We start from the raw sequence: 19343 nt of genomic DNA, 5'->3' as shown, positions 1-19343 counted from the left end.
TAGGATGTTTAGGTCCAACACCTCACAAGATGAAGACAAAGTTTTATGCGCAGCGGAAATGTTATCCTCTTTTATTTTAGCACGAGTTTGAGTTAGTTCGAACGGTGTGATTATATGCAGTGCAGTTCGAGAGATAAGGTTAGCGAGAGATAAAGCGAAAAGTAAATGCGAGAGAGAATTTTAAGTGGTTCGGCCAACCCGCCTACGTCCACTCTTCTTCTAGAAACTCCCTAGAAGGATTGCACGAAAACTTCCCTTTTTAGTACAATATCGAGCGCTTGAGCTTTGATCACCAAGCCCGCCTCAAGCCTCAGGTTTTTCACCCCGCTTCTTGTTACTCCACCTATCGAGCACTTGAGCTTTGATCACCAAGCACGCCTCAAGCCTCAGGATCTTCACAAGACAGCCTCTAGGTTACTCCGCCTCTTCTTGCCTTCTCCAAAGCAAGGTTGTTCCGGTTGTCACAGGTTGTGTAACAATCTCCAATCTGATCAAAAGCTATCGTTGGATAATCTTCTTTGTTGAGCAGCTTTGATCACCTTCTAGATGTATATGAGTTGTAGCTATGTTACCCTGTCAAAACACTTAGATGTGTTTTCTCGCACTTGAATATCAAAATGATATTCCAGATTAAGCACTTGCACTTGATCGTGTAAATCAGACACCTCGTTCTCTTAGTATGCTCGACCTTTTTTAAAAAAACTTGCTCTACTCTTTCTTGTGTCTTCATGTGCTTATATATGAGAGTAGGGAATAATTCTGTTGGAGGGAAAATTATTCCGTTTGAAATCTGGTTCCCATGCCGATTATGGGACTTACACAATTCCAGCATGTTTCATGGAGTGGTGGTCATGTAACTTGAGCCTTTTGTCTTGTAGTAAATATTCCATATTCCACTATCTTGAGTCCATGCTCCACTTTCTTCTTTTGGCAAAAGTTACCCTTTTTATATTCCCACTGAACCTTGTTTTAGGGAATAAGACCGACTTAGGATTGATGCACCTTTTGACCGTTTGTTGTGGAAGTCTGACGTGTCATCCACTTCCAGTTGATTTGTGTTCTCATGTTTAGCACCTCCTTAATGTTTTATCTCCATGATATTCTTCTTCTCCAAACTTAAATTACTCATTTCTTTGAGTGTTGATCATATTTCAGTCCTTGGAGAAGTACCAGTCCATCGAGACCAATTATTGATGTCTCGACTGGTTGATGTATCGATCCTATGTCTCGACTTGGATCGATGTCTCGAGACTGTAATGTCTTGCTCCCATGTCTCGAACTCTTCTGATGTCTCGAGACTTAGTTGATGTCTCGCAGACCCTTATTCCTCCAGTGATGTTTCGTGCCTTCTTCTGATCTATCTATGAACGACTTACAACACGAAACTTCTAAGGTGTTCATCCAAGTTTACTTTGAGCTTAAATATTTTCCGAGTTGAGCTCAATTACCCGGTTGTATTTTCGCTCTAGTTTACTTGTCGAACTTACATGTATTTCCTATGAAACGAGACTTAGGGGATTTATATTTTACAGTTGGTATCATCAAAACCTATTACAATATGTTCCTAACAACAATATGTGCCTATAATATATGAGTTGTGTGTCACGTCTGTATTACACAAGAAGTCGTTAATGAAGACTGCAAAAAAAAAAAAAAAGAAGATTAAAATGAAGAATTTTATAAATAGGAACAGGAGTGTACTGGTAGTTATTAGATGGAACGTGAATATGAATATTAGATAGTTGAATGAACACAAAAAAGTGAATAACAGTGGATTCCGATGATAATACTAGGTTTGATTATAGCGTGTACCAATTACTGTGTAATTATAGACGAGTTTTATTTTTCAAGAATTAGCCTCATTAGTCAGAAATAATTAGAAGTTAATTTTGGGAACGTGATTATATGAAATATGAAATGCAGTTTTAAAAACTGTGTGACATTTATACTACATTGTAACAGAGTCAATAGTACTAAAAAAAACAGTGTGACATTTATTGAATTAATGTGTGCCACAACTAATAAATTGTGTGCCAAGCCAGACAGGATGCAAATTCTGAAGGGTCCGTGGTGCAGGCCTAACAAGGAGCGAGTGATGAATTTATACCGGACTGTGATGAAATATAGTTAGTGCCGAGTCCCTTTTTCGAATCCGTGTTCAAGTTGTTTGAAATTTTGGAGTTTATATTCCAAAAGTCGACTATTATCAATGTCCAGTTCCGAGTGGCAATCTGACATATGAGTAATGCATGCATGCATCGGTATATAATCCTGTGCCATTTTATTTTTATTTTTTTTTATATTTTTTTTTATATTTTTTTGTGTGCCCACATTAGAACGAACAGAATACTGCGAACAAAAACTGTTTATTTATACTACTAAATTTTTAATTGAAAAAGAAGCTCAATTAGAGTTTTTTTTAATTATGATCGAATATAAGAAAGTGTGGAAATGCCGTATTTAAATATTCAAATATTTTAGAATAATAAAATGAATGTGTATTTTTGTCTTAGCCATGTGTTAGTTGTTTGTCTATTGTTGAAAACCGCATGCATATACTAGAGCAAACTTTGAGAAAACTTGTGCCATGCTCGGTGTTTTTTTGTGCCCGAGTTACATATGGTGTGTGTGCCCATATTAGAACAGTCAGAACACCAAGAATAGAAACTATTTTTTTATATGACGGAATTTTAAATTGAAAAAGACGCCCAAGCAGAGCTTTTAGAATAATGAAATGAACAGTGGAAATACACTCGGACCCCCCAATTATAATCACAGTTATGTTACGTTGTGCCATATTGATTTTCATTAGAAAAAATCACATATGGCAGATTCCGAACTAAATTGATAATAAAGAATCATGTTTCACTTAGCTCATTATCTCTTTTGGAGCATTATATATTTAAATAATTATTGATTGATTGAGTGCAGTTTAAATGATTATCACTTTACGTCTTCTCATTTTTTTTTTAAAAAAGGCTAAAGTGTCATCCGACACCCTGAACCATTCCCGATTATTCATGCCGCACCATGATCTTTCAAAACGTGTATTTAAATCCGTTAACCATTATTTTTTTCCACCTAGAACTTTTTATAGGTTTCCTCCAGGTTACTGGTAACCATGCTGACATGGAATTATTTATTTATTTTTAGTATTTTTCTTTTTTTGTCCTTCCATATGCTACTTCCCTAAAGTATCTCTAATCGGTGGAGAGGAAGAGGTCGGCCCCGATTCGCTGGAGAAGAAAGTGCCCTGCTAGGCTGTGACGACGGCGAAGGTGAGGTAGCTCAGCCATATGGGGATGAGGCGGAGGAGGAGCTTCACTTCCTCCGCCTGGCTCACGCTGCAAAGCTGCCATGGAGCAGGAAGATTATAAGGCTGCAAAGCTGCCATGGCTCACGCTGAACCTGAACATTTTTTCATCATCCTCTACATAATTGTGGGTCAGGAGATTATAAACCTCAATGCACATTTCTTCAGAGTCCATGTCACAAGTAATCCACTCATATGGAGCATGAAGATTATAAGCCTCTTGTTTAACCTCGGATAAGGGTGTTGGAGACTTGGAAGCTCAATTGGGCCCTCATGCAGGCTTGTATCACCAAGGTCCTTGAAGAAAGTATCAAAAAAGAGTAAAGGAGAAATCTTCTGTTTCATTTTTAGAGTTTGAGGACCACTATGAAACACAAATGGCTAACCCCATTTTGTGTTGAGTGTAATGGAGCTATCTTGAATAGCACCAGTGATGGTGTATTGTATTGAGCATCATATTAAAAGTCACTGAGGTGCCAACTGCCAAATTAAAGTTGGTTTTCAATGGTTTCTGTGAGTCTCTTTTTTGTTTTTTTTTTTTTTTGTTTTTTGTTTTTTTTTTTTTTCTCTGAGAGTCTTATATGGTAATCAACTTCCATATTGTCGTTTTCTATCCTTGAACTCCCTCAGCTCCTAATAAAGCTTCATTATTATACATATTTGTTCATTTATTCTCTGAGCAAATTTGATATTAAATCTACGTCTATAAGATGTGTAGAGCCAGACTTTATTGGTTTCATCTGGAAATAGTGTATTACACAGTATTTGTTTTTCTTCAGGATATGGTAGACATGAGAGAGTGCTATGATGGAAAAGGAGAAGAATATAGTTCGATAAGATCGAAGAAGACCAAAATCTCCCCCATTCTTTCTCGCAATCTTGCATATTCGACTCCTTCCTCCGTCGAAGGAAGGTCTGCACAGCCAAAGGTCTCAGGGACCGCCGAATCCGGCTAGCCCCACACTGCTATTCAGTTCTATGATGTCCAGAAACGACTCCGACCGCCCCTGCAAGGCCGTCGATTGGCTCATCAAGAAGGCCAAACCTGCCATTGACGAGCTTGTTGAGCTACCCTCCTCGAAACCCAATACTGCAAACCCGAATTTCGACCAAGAAGATGCCCATAAACAACACCAAGAGACCATCGGGAACCCAATACTGCTAACCTGTAATTCTGACTGATTTTTATTTTTATTTTATAAATTTTAAATATGTAAATATGCTTACATGGACATCATAAAACTAAGAGGGAGGCCACATCAGCCGTAAACCGGCGCCACGTCATCAGGAAGACTGGGTAACTTGATAAAAATTCTAGGCGAAAAAAAGAAATTGGTTTGTGGAGCGATATGTACGTTATGAAAGATCAGGTGCGGCATGAATAATCAGATATAGTTCAGGGTGCGAGATGACACTTTAGCCAAAAAAAAATGATATGATCCCCGAAACATTGTTATTCTATATTGGGTGTTGACATTCTGATACAATGTGTTCCATATTTTAATATATTGTGTGCTCAGACGAACAGGACATCAATGGATAGCAAAGAATGGCACACAATACCAAAATATTAAAGAATCCCAAGATATTAAAGAATTATTAAAAACTCCAACCACACTAAAGTAAATTGTAACAAAATTCTAATTTTAAGAATGTGCGAAACTGCCCAAGCCGACTATAATAATTGATTACAATTATTCATAACTAATTACAAACATACACTTTTGCACAATCTGATTCACAGTAACAACAGTGACACGTTACATGCAACAAAGGCAAGCAAAAATAGGAGTTCCATCTTTTTCAATTCCCCCTAACTCAATTAGGCAGTGGCACACATTATACCAACAGTGGCACACATTATAACCAACACTAGCACACAATGTGACAAACAGTGGCCAAAAGCATGACCCCACAAGCTCAATATTATGAATATTATCCAAAGGCAAGCCAGAGTCCAGTAAAGCCTTTTGACATGGAATGCTAATTTTCTCCAGCAAATCATATGATAGCTTCTCAAATTCCTCTCTCCGAATAAAACCCCTTACATCTTTCTCATCCATTAAGAACTCAATATTAAGTGGTGCCTCCATATTTGCACTTAAGACTATCTTAAATTTCTCACATGCTGCCCTCATGCTCACAAAAGCCCGGGCATTTGAATAGACATCAATATTGTATTGTTCCTTGAAATTCCAAGCAAAATGCCTAAATAAAACCTCAGCAAAGTCTCTTCCCCTTAACTCGCTATCAAAAGCATGAGACAGTATCTTCATATTTCCCAAAAAAAACAACAACGCGAGCAGAACACCAAAACTTTTAAAATTAAAACAGCTACGAAAAAGAAAACCCTTTGACTTCAGAACAATGTGTTAGGAATATATTGTAATTGTTTTGATGAACCAAAAATGTAATATTAGACCCCCAATTTTATTTTGAGCCTAGTATAAGATTACGCCAAGTACAAGTCTAGTCAATTAAGTGGAAATTACAAGAGTATAATTTTTAATTTATACTTGTAAGTCGTTCGCTTCCACTTTACAAATTGGGAAGAAGTTGGAAGATTGATCAAGTCTCGTGGACATCCTTGAACGTGACAACATGGTTCGAATTGCAAGAATTAATTCTTTGGAAGAATAAATTTAATTCAAGATGAGGATGTTGCAATTAAAAGTCAAAATTGAAGTCAACCATAAATGGGTTCTCTCACAAATATTTTTAGAGGATAACTCATGCAAGGAATTATTTTGGAGATGAGGATAACCCCTTGGAGAAAATTGGCATGGTCAACCTTGAGAGAAGGATGACCGTGTGGAAAAGTCAAAAGATGAGGATGACTTGCTCCAAAATTATAAAAGAGGATGACTTGCTTAATTAAAGGGGAAGGATGACTTTGCTCTTTAAAATTGGAGATGAGGATGACTAGCAATATTGAATGGATATGGTGATGAGGATGACTTGGTTTTTAATATTGAAGAGGATGATCTTCTGTACTCTTGAAGGGAAGAGGCTGACTAACTATTCATTTGAGAAGTTGAACGTGAGAATTAAAGATGAGGATGGCCCTCATTAATTCATGCTAGGAGGTCAACCACATTATTTCAAAGAGGCCAACTATGTTCATTAAAATAGAAACGATGACTCACGTATCATCAAAGGAGGAAAAAATGCAACCATCTTGTTTTGAGGTTGACCACGGCGTGATCAATAATAAAAATAGGATGACCTATTTTTATTTATTTCAAAGGAGTCCAAACTGCCAACAACACTTCTAAAAAGAGAAATATTATTTCTCCAAAATATGGCATGAGGATGACTCCTAAAGGTGAATTCAAATATTCTTCCTACTTGGAGCTGAGAATCAATTTGAGAAAAAGCCAATGTACTTTTCGGTGGCATTAATTATGCTCAAACAAGAATCACCGAGCAGATATGTTTCAGAGCAACCTGACTTATGGATTATGAACAAAGTCAATTGTTCACACTATCAGAAGATTTACAAAGTCAAGGAAAGGTGGCTACACGTTACAAGAAAAATTTATGTCAGTGATTGAAGAAGAACGTTGGAGGATTATCAAAGCAAAATTCAAATTCATATGACAGAGCCATCAAAGTTGACAAAGACCATCTGAGGGCATTTAATGCTCTGAACAATCATTACGGGCAAATAGCTAATTTAGCTATATAAACCCAAGAAGACTTGAAGACCAAGCAGGGGATGAGAACACGACACTAAGAATCAATGAGCACGGAAACAACGAGTGTTATCAGATTAAGCAAGTGCCAATATTGAGCTAAACATGAGAGAAAATCAAGTCTTAGAAAGAAATACTTTTATTTCTTTAGAAGAAGTGTAGGAGAGTAGCTTTGTGCAAAACACCAAAACATTCTACGAATAGAAATCTTGCAATTGTTAGTGCATCAAAGCGTAATCACCATATATTGGTTCACTCAAAGGCATTTAATTGACCCAAAAAGTAGGTACTCTTGGCACCTATCACCTACTCTATCCCTGGTGTGTTGATCTCCATTCCCGAGGTTCGTGTTCAACTCCATCCTCGGTGCATTCATTCCCAAGATTATGTTTAGCTCCGTCCTTGGTGTGTTCATCTTTATTCCCAAGGATTGTGTTCAACACTATTTTTGGTGCATTCGTCTTCATTCCCAAGGAATGGTCAGGCATAGCGCAATCTCTTTTGAAGTCATCTATCCTTCCTAGAGTGCTTATTTGTTGCGCTGGTGTTCGTGTTAATCTTCACCTTTGGTGCTTTCATTCCCAAGGTTGTTCGTGACAAGCTTCGCCCCTGGTGCATTCATTCTCAAGAGTTGTTTATAGAATTGTCCCTCCGAATCCATCCAGCATAGTTATCCTCTAGTTGCACTTAATTTTCATTTGTAATTTTGAGTGAGGTAAAGTGTTTATTTTGATCCAAGCTTGGAACTTCCAAATGTTCTAGCTTGAGGGGAAGTGTTGAATATTAGGAAACTTTTACTCAATATTAGAAAATTCTTAGTAGGGTGAACTTAGTTTCCTATTCCTATTATGATAGATTTGGTATGTAGTTTAGTATATATAGAGGTACATAGGAACATAGAGAACAACTTATTGTAATTTTTCATTATAATATATTCATATATTCTATTATTCTCTGATTTTCTCACATACTTTACTTCCGCTAATTGTCGGGTAGTTGTTATTCTCCACCCGCCAGACCTTTCAATCCCTCAATTTCAACTCTAAGTATTATGTTTCCAGACTGGTGAATGTCATTGACCCTGGCTGATATGACTTCTAACCTAGGGAGGAGATACTGAGACCAAGAATTCATAACAAATCCCATTAGGTAAAATATCTTCTTCATTCATACACACACGCTCTGTCTCTCTCTCACAATTTATGTGGGTCTTTCTTATTTGAGGCAATATCACGTTCCAAAAATTGGATTCTTTCTATCTGCCTCATTGCCATTTACTCTTTTGTTTTCAAGTTTCAAAAATTAATTTCGAGGTAATTTACGAAGGAGTTTTCATCACCTCTAATTAATTTTGGAAATCTCGTAGCAACACAATTTTTAAAATGATCATTGAACCATTAAGTTAAGCCGTGAGCGGGGCTAAAATCAATTTTCTTCCTTGACCAAAGTGAAATCCTAAGTGCCCAAATTGGGCCTTTTTGGTATACTCATCATGTTTATTGTTTCTCCTGCCATGCCACTGGTGCAATTCTGGGCAAATAATCCTGCAGCTATATATATATATATGACAGCAGAGCAAATGTTCTGGAACATTCACGTTTTTAGTCTGCCTGACCCTTCAGACTTGTATTTAATCTTTATGCCAATTCTTGGATTGTCATTCTACAGGTTTTGACTACTGACAGAGGTAATCTTTGCTACAACTCTAGTCCAGTGCTTGGTGCTTGTTTGGACACATCAAGCCTAGCTAGCATCATTTCTTTATGAACAACTTCCCATGGGTTCTTTTCACATTTCATGTCATGTGGGCGCAACATAGGACTGTAGGCTTGCTTTTAGTGCACTATTCATTTATTTTGATTTGGGTGCAGTATACAGAAAAATAGACATACATTCAAATGAAAAATATTTTACTCTCAAAAATTTATTCTTACTTGTGGTCAAATTTGATTAGAGGAAAAAAAGAATGAATAAAAATCATGACCCCTATTAAATTAAGCAATCAAGATATGTCATGTCATAGGGAATAAAAAATCAGAATAAGAATTAGAAGTTCATGTAGAATTACTCTTGGTAAAAGTATAAAATCTCAAGTTATACAGCAAACGTGAATGTCGCGAAAAGTTAAAATTAATCTCTAAACGGCATGTTTGGTTCACGGAATGAATTTTAAGGGAATAAGAATATTATTTCATATGTAATGGAATAGTTAAGGAATAGAATATGAATTGTATTCTATTGTTTGGTTCGTCGAAGGAATAGACTTTAGGAATGTAATTTTAGTGTTTGGTTAGTTTAAGGAATAGAAATAGAATGTATTTAAAAGACATAAATACCCATATATAAAAATGTATTATTATTATTTTTTGAAAATCAACTCATAACTTAAATTAATAAAAATGTATTATTATTATTATTATTATTATTATTATTATTATTATTACTTACATTTTTAATATATAATTATAATATAATACAAAAGGGTATTTTAGGTATTATAGTATAAAAGTTATTCCCAAATGCTTGGGAATAGCTAATACTAGGGGGTCGTCCCCTAGGAATGACTATTCCCCTGCAAAGGGAATAGCTCATTCCCGGGAATGCTATTCCTAGGAATAGAATGACGAACCAAAAAGTGGAATAGGTCTATTCCCGCGAAAGGTATTTCATTCCCGACCTATTCCACGAACCAAACACGGTGAAAGTGTTTGTAAATTGAAAGATCAGAATCGGATTATGACAATAAATTGCACCAACATTGTCGAATCGGTGGGCACCATGAATAAACGCCCAACCACCCAAGTTTCCAACTTCCAAGCAGGTTACCCAGTCCAGTCACTCAGCATACTCATCCATTCATGTCCGTACAACTAAATTTAACGAAACAAAATTACAAAAACTGATACTCCGTATATTGGCAATTTATATCGTGGACCCTGGTCCAGGTAGCATTATGGACTCTGGATTAAAACGATGTTGTTTTGATATTTAAGATTTAACAAATGCTGCAGTTTCTCGATAAATTATTGTGTGGATCGTGGTCTACACGATTGTATAGATCACAGTATAAAACGACATCATTGAATTTTATAAGTTAGAATAATGTACTTTATTTGTTAGAATAATGTACATTATACTTTAGAATAATGTATATTATAAGTTATAAAAATGCATGTTGCAGTGGGTCGCGTGAAAAAAAACTACGCAAAATGATGTCTTTTTTGGACCGTGATGCACACAACTATTGCAGTTTCCCATTTCCCATGTTTCAACACAAATACTAATCTATTCCAAGTACAGAATTCATACCTTTAAAGTACAAAATTTTATAACACAAGACACAATAACTCACAACATAATACACATACACATGTTATATATTTACTTATTTTCAAATCTGATTTAGGTATAAAATTTATATTCTATAGGCACATAATTTCATAATACAAGGCATAAATTCATAATATAAGATACACAATATGATGTGTGTTACACACCTACTAATCTATTTTAGGTATAGAATTCATACTCTTATAGTATATAATTTCATAACACAAGACACAAAAGCTCACAACACAAGATACATACGCATGTTATATAATCACTTATTTTAAAATCTGATTTAAGTAGAGAATTTATGTTCTATAGACACATAATTTCACAACACAAAGACATAAATTTATAACATAAGACACACAATATGTTGTGTGTCACACAACTACTAATTTGTTTCAAGTACAAAATTCACACTTTTAAGGTACACAGAAATGACAGAATTTCATAATACAAGACAAAAAAGCTCACAACACAAGACACATACACATACACATACTTTATAGTAAATAAATAAATAAATAACTGTAACGTTAATTGAACAACAAATTGTCGTCGTCAAAATTATAATTCAAAATGATGTCGTATAGGACCAGGGTCCACGGTGTACTGTGGACCGTGGTCCACATTAGGAATAAGGGTCAAATAAACCACTCAACTGCACACCGAACAGTAATTAGACCATCGAACTCAAAAAAACTGCAATTGGGTCCCTGAACCACACAAAATCATGCAATTAAGCCCAAAATGACTTGTTTATCTTAAACTGTGCTGATGTGGCGGTTATCACTTTAAAAAATATTTTTTAAATAATTTTAAATAAAATAATTAATTAACTTTTATTTAAAAAATAAATAAAACAGCCGCCGGCTTATCTCCATCCATCGAGGTCCAAAGGTCGCCGGTTACCACCTTCGCCGCCGCTGCTTCCGGTCAGCCTTCGGTTGCCCACCCGCCGTCGTCAACCGCCGAAGGATGAAGATCAACCAGCCGCCGCCAAAGTTGTTGCACCGTCTAGGAGAAACAAAGGTCGCCGATCTGCTCGCCAACCAACCTCCAACCACGCCACTGCCGTTGCTGCTCTGCTTCACCGGGAAAACAGAGTCACCGGAGCTCGTCGCTGTCGGAGGCTGGCTCGCCGGGGACCTGTTGCTGCTGCCGTCGTTCGCCATCAATGGAAGCTCGCCGGAAAGGACCAACCGCCGTTGCCTGCTAGTTGCTAACCACTGCCATCCATGTCGTCGGCCACTAAACGTGGAGATTCGGTAACATCGATGATGGAGATGGGTTTAACACAGAGGTAGACTGTAACACCCTGATTTTTGCTAAGGAAAATAATTATCTGATTGGAAAAAAAAACAATACTAATGTGTTCATGTGAAGTTTCAAACCCTAAAACCTTATCTCTAGAATTTTATGATCTTAACCATTAAGCCATCAGAACCTCTTGATCCTTTGAAATCCATTTGAATCTTTATTATTACCATCCTCATTAATTATAATTGTTATTTTGGTATGTATGTATATGTATACTCCTTTATTATTATTAGTATTATTATTATTATTATTACTATTAGTATCTAAATGATATATGGTTGGTACGTATATATATTTATACATATGTTACAAATGCCAAAAAAAAAAATATATATTTTATTATATATGTATATATCTAATATATGTATAAATATCTTATCTTTAAAAGGTAATTGGGAGTTACAAATCTATTTTTAATTATTATTATTATTATTATTGTAATTAGTAATATTATTATTATTATTATTATTATAATCATATAAATATATATTGTATATATAGATATATATGTGGCAGGATGGGTTAGTATGTACGTATATATTATTATTATTATTATTATTATTATTATTATTAATATTGGATTGGATGATTGGATAGGTGATTTGGAGTTATACCCATCACCATTAAACAAATTGAATTAAAATTATTTCTAATTAATTAATGGATGATGAGATACCTCCTTCTTGAGCCTATAAATATAGCTCTTCTCCTTCTTCATTTCTCACCATCTCTTTTTCTCTATGAGTATAGAATCATTCCTAGCTATATCCATATTTTGAAGTCCTTAGAAAAAAAAAAAAAAAAAACAATCCGTTCTTGTTGACCCTTCAATTTTAGGTTGTTCATGAGGTTGATTTTGAGATATTGAGGTAAGATTTATGTCCATTCAAGATTTATTTACCCCAATTAAATTATTTAATATGTGCTTATGTGATATCATACTATTATTATTATTGTTATATATTGAATGTGAGTAAGTGGAATTTGTCTTCCTTGCTTGCCCTCAAATCTTGGGTAATATTTTAAATGGTAGATAATATTTTGATGGATGAACAAGTGTGTTCTTATGAGAAATTCCAAATTGATTTGATTACATGAGTAGTTGTGAATCATATTTAATTCCAAGAAATTGTTGCTTTGAAAGTATATGAGCCTAATTGTATGAAATTCTATGCTATAAAATTTTATATTTATTTGTAATTGTTAGATACGTATATATGTGTGTATTCTGGATATATATATATATATATATATATATATATATATATATATATATATATATATATATATATATNATATATATATATATATATATATATATATATATATATATATATATATATATATATATATATATGTATATATAAATTATAATGTATGTGTGTGTTGTATAATATATATAAAAAAATTTTAGATATATATACGTATATATCTTGATTTGGGTGATTATGTGAGCATATATATGTTTTTACGTAAATAGTATATAAATGATTATGAATAATCTATTATGTATATTGTAATAATTAAATAGTAAAGTATGTGTATGTATCACTATTACCGTGTGAATATACTATTATTATTATATTATTATTATATGTATATATGATAATTAAGCATTTAAAGTGCAGTATGTAAATATTAGTATTTATATATATGATACTTAAATATAAATATATATAAATATGTCTGTGGTAATGCCATTTGATATGTAGGTATTTGTTCTATGTAGCTAGAAGTATGTGAGAATTTTGTATTTTAATTTGAACAGATATAAGTGATGTGTAAACAAATGTTAGTTTACAGATTTGGGTTAGGTGAATGTATGAATGTGTATTTGGACTTACGTACGGTTATTATAAAAAAATATTTTGTTTAATTGTAATATGTCGTGCGTGTATTTACGTATTAATATATATTCGTGTGGTATATTTCTCTATTTAAGTTGTGTATGTATAAAGATATCTCTTGTAAGCAAAGTATGTAAATGTCAAATTTGCATAATTTGACCATAATGTGGATTCTTGCACTATTTGGTTGAGGTATGAGTTTCCTAGGAAAGAAATTTAATGGCAAGAAATTAATATGTTATTTTAAACATAACCTTTTGTGGTGTATTTCCCTACTTGTGTTGTGGGATTCCCTTTATACAAATTTTGTTAGTGTCAAATTTGTACAATTTGACTACAATGTGAATTCTGTTCTCTTTAGTTGAGAAATGAATTTTTTTGAAAGGAAAATTTCAAAATAAGAAATTGTATATTGGTATATCCTTTTTTGTGGGGTTTATTTAATGTTCAAGTATGATTTATTTTACAAATTAAATATTATTATGATGCCTATGAGCAAATTTTATGTCAAGTAAAAGATTTTGAAAACTTATGGAAGATATGTGACTTGGAAATTGTGGAGTATTCAGTTGTATGCTGGATACTAGGACTATGCCCTGTTGTGGAGTGGTTAGGGTAAACCTACCACTAGGGTTCATACCCTGTTTGAGGAGTATTCAGTAGGAACAATCCCCGAATACTAGGGCATTTATTGTCCTGTTGATTTGAGGAGTGGTTAGGTTTTGCCTACCACTAGGGTCTTTGTACCCTGTTTTGAGAAGTATTCGGTAGGAAAAATCCCCGAATACTAGGGCTAGTAACTTCCCGGTGAGGCTTGGAATCCTCACTCGGGGGTGTGCACACTTAAGGTTAGAGTCTTGTTTCCATTGGCATGGGAATTTTGCGGAGTGTTCAGCGTAGAGCTGTTCACTAGGGCCTAAGTATAAAGGACCCTGTCTCATTTATGTGTGATTGATGTGCTTCTATATGTATTTTATAGTGTGCAAGTATGGCACAAAGTTAAATTTTTAAGAAATTTGAGAATATGACTTTTGAAAAGTATACTATAGTAATTAAAGGATTAAATCCTATTATTTATGAAAATGGAAAAAAAAATGTGGATATTATGAAATTTTATGTGGAGTTAAATAATTATTTATGTGAGTGAATTGGTATTTGATTCCTATTATTTATGAAAAGGATAAGTAGTGAAAGTATAGTATTTTATGAGGAATTAATTGATTATTTGATTATTATTTATTATGAAATATTATATGAAATTAGAATCCATGATAAATTGATTGAATTGAGGATGAGTATATTCTAATGGATTAAAAATGATTATGTGGATGAGTATAAAATATTCTATGGGGTTAATATGGAATTATGTGCTCTAAAATGCTATGTGCTATGTGCAAAATATTTTACGGGGTGGAGTAAGTCTTACCGCCGTCGTGCTGACATTGTTTTCCCATCTTTAGTTATTTTGCAGGCACGAATTACATGGCATTGAGCATGAGAGCGAATCGTCTTAATATCATGTGGATATTATAATTTAATCTATTAGAATTCACCGTTGTATTAATTAGAAAGTTGTGATAGTTATTAGTTGGTTTTAGCCTGTGCGTTTGAGTATAAGTGAGATACTCAAGCGTGGCATAACGCCCCTTTTTCTTTTGTTAGTAGTTGAAGTCTTCCGCTGTTGTATAGTTGAATTGTAAATAAATAAATAAAAAATTTACCCGTATTTTCTTGTGGAAAAAGTGGGGTGTTACATAGACGACTGGAGACCCAGCTGATCTTTTTTTTTTTTTTTTTTTTTTAATTCAATTAATTATTTTAATTAAAATTATTTTTAAATTCGGTAACTGCCACGTCATCACACTTTCAGGTAAACAAGTCATTTTGGATTGAATTACATCAGTTTGTGTTGTTCGGGGACCTAATTGCATGTTTTTTGAGTTCGATGGCCTAATTTCAATTTGGTGTGCAGTTCAGTGGTCTATTTGACCCTTATTCCTCCACATTATAATGATTGTTGTATATTATTTAATGACTTATTGGTATAAAATTTTAAGTCCTTTTGTTATTTGAAAATTTGGTTAAATTTAAATTTGACAGTTCATATTAAAATTACTATGTAATTTGTCAAAATTTTTAAGTTTCACACACACACACACACAAATATATATATATATATATATATATATATATACTAGTATCTTTTATGCATGATGCACAAAAAATAGGTGCCCAATATTAGTACTTTATATTAAAATTTTAAATGTATTTAAATTTTAGATATTTAATTAATAACAATGTAAAACATTTTTATAAATTTGATATTCATGTTTTAGGAAATAACTAACATATATATAAATCCATTATAAAATGTGTATATTATTATTATTATTATTATTATTATTATTATTATTATTATTATTATTGAAGAAGAAGAAGAAGAAGAAGAAGAAGAAGAAGAAGAAGAAGAAGAAGAAGAAGAAGAAAATATATGGTGGATGCATGTCCATGGTAACAATAGTGTAAAAAATAATGGAAGTTATAACGATAGGGGTATGTTTGTCCAAAATATTGTAAAGTACAATATTTATAGCATAATGTATAACATAATATATATATATATATATATATAGGGTTGCATTCACATGCAAACACCCTTAAATACAAACATATGGACTAATGTAGGCCATTAGATGAGAGGAGATGGACGGATGGAAATAGATTGAAGGAAATAATTAAATAATCTGATAAATAGGAGCAAAGGGTAATTAAGGCAAAGTAATATGTTATCAATAATGATTTATATTAGGAATGGAATCAAGGCAACAAATACGGTAGTGTAAGTTTGGTAGGATTAGTGTACGAAATTCACACCGCCAGCCATGGCAACGCATAGTCCGAAAGCTGCGAAGAGAGGAAAGCGATGGGGATGCAGCGGGCATGGAGAAGAAGGACGCAGGTTAGTAGTTTGCACCTTAATATCACTGCCATATGAACCACACGAACATCAATATGGATTACTCTTATTCATTGCCCAAACAAAATGTGAACTGGATTGTTTGTGATATGTGCGTCAATTTAGAACAAAATTGGGTAGAACTGGATTAATTAGCAGAATAGTGGTTGATACCTAGCCGCAACATGAAGCGTAAGTAATGAGTTGACGCCTCCATACACACGAACACATGGATCCGAGCACACATGCGTGAATAATGCTCCCGTGTTCATTATGTTTGTGAACCGAACATGGAATAGTATTTGCACACACGTTACTAACTTGACGCACACACTGGCACAAACATTATAGGACCACCATGGACTCTGACACCACCATCCGCACACAGTTTAAGAACTGCTGTTGCAGTATTAGTGGTGTGCAAAGCTGACTAGCCCTTGCACACAAGAGTCGGGTCATGTTCACACACCAATACAAAAGAGCGGTTGAGTGGTATCTTATTAGACGAGGAAGTCATTGAAATTTCCCTAAAACATCGACTTTGGAAAAATCTCAGGTAGCACACAAATTGGAGAAGAAGAGGGTGATTGCGAGATGGATATATTGCCAGATGGAACCAAGCAATGGATACCAACCGGGAATTCCAAAGAAACACCATATGCAAGGTAGCAATTCTAGACAGTAGAGCAAGGAATTCAATTCTATCAAGCATATGCCAAGGACGTAGGATTCGATGTACGACACAACACAATGCGAAAGACAACACTATAACAACTTAAGAAGGAGTTCCACAAGGCGAAGCACCAAACCAACCAATCTACCACTACCGAATCCGCCATAGAATCCATATTGGGCTCAAGGACCCCTGGAGAGATACGAATTAAACCACCCAAAGTCACAAACAACAAAGGCCGTGGTAAAAGACTCAAAAGCAACAAGGAAAAAGCAATTGAGAAGACAAAAAATAAACCACGGTGGTCCAGGCCATGATAGCCGAAATTGTGAAGAGAACAAAACAGATGAAGAAGATTAATCTCCCTTTATTGTGTGCACCATTTTTTTTTTTATAATTTGAAAGACTAGTTTATTAAAAAGAAATAACAATATGTTTTTGAATAACAGAGTAGTATTTTTGAATGTTTACAAACAGGTGGTTAAAGAACAAAGTTCACGAGCAGTGCACACACTGCAACTCAATAGTGCACACTCTAGAGCACACAGGGGTCATAGCGGTTGCACACACCTGCTATATTCCGAGAACAGTTGTAAAAAAGGATTGGTGGGTTGCGCAAAAAATAATAGAAATGTAACAGAAATAACAAGATGTTCTTGAATAACAAAGTAGAAGATTTGAATGTATACAAAGAGGTGGTTAAATAGTATGGTTATAGAGCAGTGCGCAAACTGCTACACACACATGCACATGGCCGGGCACACGCTAAATTGAGCGGTTGCACACACCCGTATATGCCGACTAGACTTCAACAAAAGACCACAGGGTTGTGCAAATATTTTAGAATCGTTTCAACAAAACAAACCCAAAACCAACCACTCCCAATTATATAACCCCAAGCCTAACCAAAAGCACTCATACCCGATTTGAAACAGACACAGAACCCGCACACAACCCCCCCCCCTGCACATTAGCATAATCAATTATTCACACGTTGGCAAAGAATAGTAGTGAAAGAAATCCACACTGCCCTCACACGCATTAGCCAATACCCACTGACCCCACACGGATCACAAAGACAAAAAAAAAAAAAAAAATTCTAAAACGAACCAAAAGATGGCAAACTATAAAGGATATTATATAAAATGTAGCATTGAAAACAGGCGGAGTGAAATTTATAAATGCATAAATGTAAAAAGCTGTCCAGCCATCCAAATATATACTACAAATATCCACGTGCACATACTAAAAAAAAGGTTCCACACGTATACACAACAACTGCGTGTAACAAAAAAAAAAGATCTAGCTATATCAAGCAACAAAAAAATCCACAGTATCATCAAAGTAGGTCCAACCCCGAGTCTAGACATAACATAAAACTCCCTAACAACCTTATACTGGAATGAAGGTGCACACACCCAAACTAAACAGCCGAAAACGGTGCATTGATTGACTGGTACGGCCTTGCCAAGTTCCTGGACCTATGCAAATTGTAATCCGACATCACGAGGTCCTTCATGTACTGCAGCCTCAATTTGTGCAACATACTATACTCGCCCTTGACAAGACCGCAATCCCAACGCGAAACCACTTGACCAGTAAACGTCTCCATGTGACGCATCAGATACACCCCACAATCAATCTTATTATTAAATTCACGCCACGACATCTGCATACTCTTCGCTTCCAGTCCAGCACACAATACCGACCTCCCAGGATGAGACTTTGTATAGAATTCCTGCAGCATGTCCTGCTGCAAAAGGGGAAAGGGCCAAAAGTAGTGAATAACACACGTGAGGCAGTAAAAAGAAATAGAATTAAAGGAAACGAGGGACATCTCATACCATATCAACCAGGCACTCCCCGTACTTATCCTTCTTCGATCTAGTTGACGACAAATTATCAATAATTTCTAGGCGAAAACGGCGAAAATCAAAACAGAGAAGAAAGTAGTGCTCTAGCTAGCCGAATGATTGGGAAGAACATCTGCACAATATATGGTCTCATGTTAGGCCACTGGTGCACACGGTTAGATGAATAAATGCACAACCCTAACAACACGTGAAAGCGCACGATAGAATATGGTAAAATGATAGATGGATATATGTCGGCTCCCGAATCCTTCACATACCCATCTAGAAGTGGAATGCACAATGGTAGATGAATATATGCACACACATGATACCAAGAGATTACCCCAACTAGGATA

At 34.8% G+C, this 19343-nt stretch overlaps 1 protein-coding gene and 1 long non-coding RNA gene across 2 annotated transcripts; one reads left to right on the top strand and one right to left on the bottom strand.

Annotated features, from left to right (window-relative positions):
• Positions 1-5073: 5073 nt before the first annotated feature.
• LOC116026998 (heat shock 70 kDa protein 16-like) lies at positions 5074-5589 on the bottom strand. Its single transcript, XM_031268426.1, has one exon. The coding sequence runs from the start codon at positions 5587-5589 to the stop codon at positions 5074-5076; it is 516 nt and encodes a 171-aa protein (XP_031124286.1).
• A 6853-nt stretch (positions 5590-12442) lies between these two features.
• Positions 12443-15231, top strand: LOC116026716. The gene is made up of 2 exons (XR_004099883.1): positions 12443-12527; positions 14966-15231. It is a non-coding gene; the product is annotated as an uncharacterized LOC116026716 (long non-coding RNA).
• Positions 15232-19343: the final 4112 nt, after the last annotated feature.

Source organism: Ipomoea triloba, chromosome 8 (assembly GCF_003576645.1).
Source record: "Ipomoea triloba cultivar NCNSP0323 chromosome 8, ASM357664v1".
Taxonomy (NCBI): Eukaryota; Viridiplantae; Streptophyta; class Magnoliopsida; order Solanales; family Convolvulaceae; genus Ipomoea; species Ipomoea triloba.
The sequence above is the reverse complement of the archived record's forward strand: the minus strand, read 5'-3'. Positions and strand labels throughout refer to the sequence as shown.